At 50.0% G+C, this 708-nt stretch overlaps 1 protein-coding gene across 1 annotated transcript; it reads left to right on the top strand.

Moving 5' to 3' along the window:
• Positions 1 to 6: 6 nt before the first annotated feature.
• On the top strand, positions 7 to 705 carry LOC111649873 (uncharacterized; the record flags this gene model as incomplete). Its single annotated transcript, XM_023399570.2, has 1 exon — positions 7 to 705. A coding segment is annotated over one exon (699 nt), but the record flags the coding sequence as incomplete, so codon positions are not given.
• Between the last annotated feature and the right edge of the window lie 3 nt (positions 706 to 708).

Below are 708 nucleotides of genomic sequence, written 5' to 3'. Positions count from 1 at the left end.
AAAGATTCAGATGAAATACCAGATTTACCTGAAGTCCCTCAATCAGAGGAGGATGTAGTTGAGGATGTAAACCCGGAGGAAGAAGTGGTTGCATCTCCAGAACCATACGACGAGCCAGTGGACATTTCACAGCCACAACTTCCGTCAGAAGAGGCAGAACAAGAGGAGGTAGTTGAGAATCCAGCTCCAGAGGATGTATCAGAACCAGAGGATGCATCAGAACCAGAGGATGTATCAGAGCCAGAGGACGCATCAGAAGCAGAGGACGCATCAGAACCAGAGGACGCATCAGAACCAGAGGATGTATCAGAACCAGAGGATGCATCAGAACCAGAGGATGCATCAGAACCAGAGGACGCATCAGAACCAGAGGACGCATCAGAACAAGAGGAGGTAGTTGAGAATCCAGCTCCAGAAGATGTATCAGAACCAGAGGATGTATCAGAACCAGAGGACGCATCAGAACCAGAGGCTGCATCAGAACCAGAGGACGCATCAGAACAAGAGGAGGTAGTTGAGAATCCAGCTCCAGAGGATGTATCAGAACCAGAGGATGTATCAGAACCAGAGGACGCATCAGAACCAGAGGCTGCATCAGAACAAGAGGAGGTAGTTGAGAATCCAGCTCCAGAGGATGTATCAGAACCAGAGGACGCATCAGAGCCAGTGGACGCATCAGAGCCAGAGGATGCATCAGAACCAGAGGAC

The sequence above is a fragment of the Seriola lalandi genome, unplaced genomic scaffold, assembly GCF_002814215.2.
Source record: "Seriola lalandi dorsalis isolate HSWRI2012SDOR001 ecotype SW California unplaced genomic scaffold, Sedor1 jcf7180001965257, whole genome shotgun sequence".
Lineage (NCBI taxonomy): Eukaryota > Metazoa > Chordata > Actinopteri > Carangiformes > Carangidae > Seriola > Seriola lalandi.
This window is presented reverse-complemented; position numbering and strand designations above follow the sequence as displayed.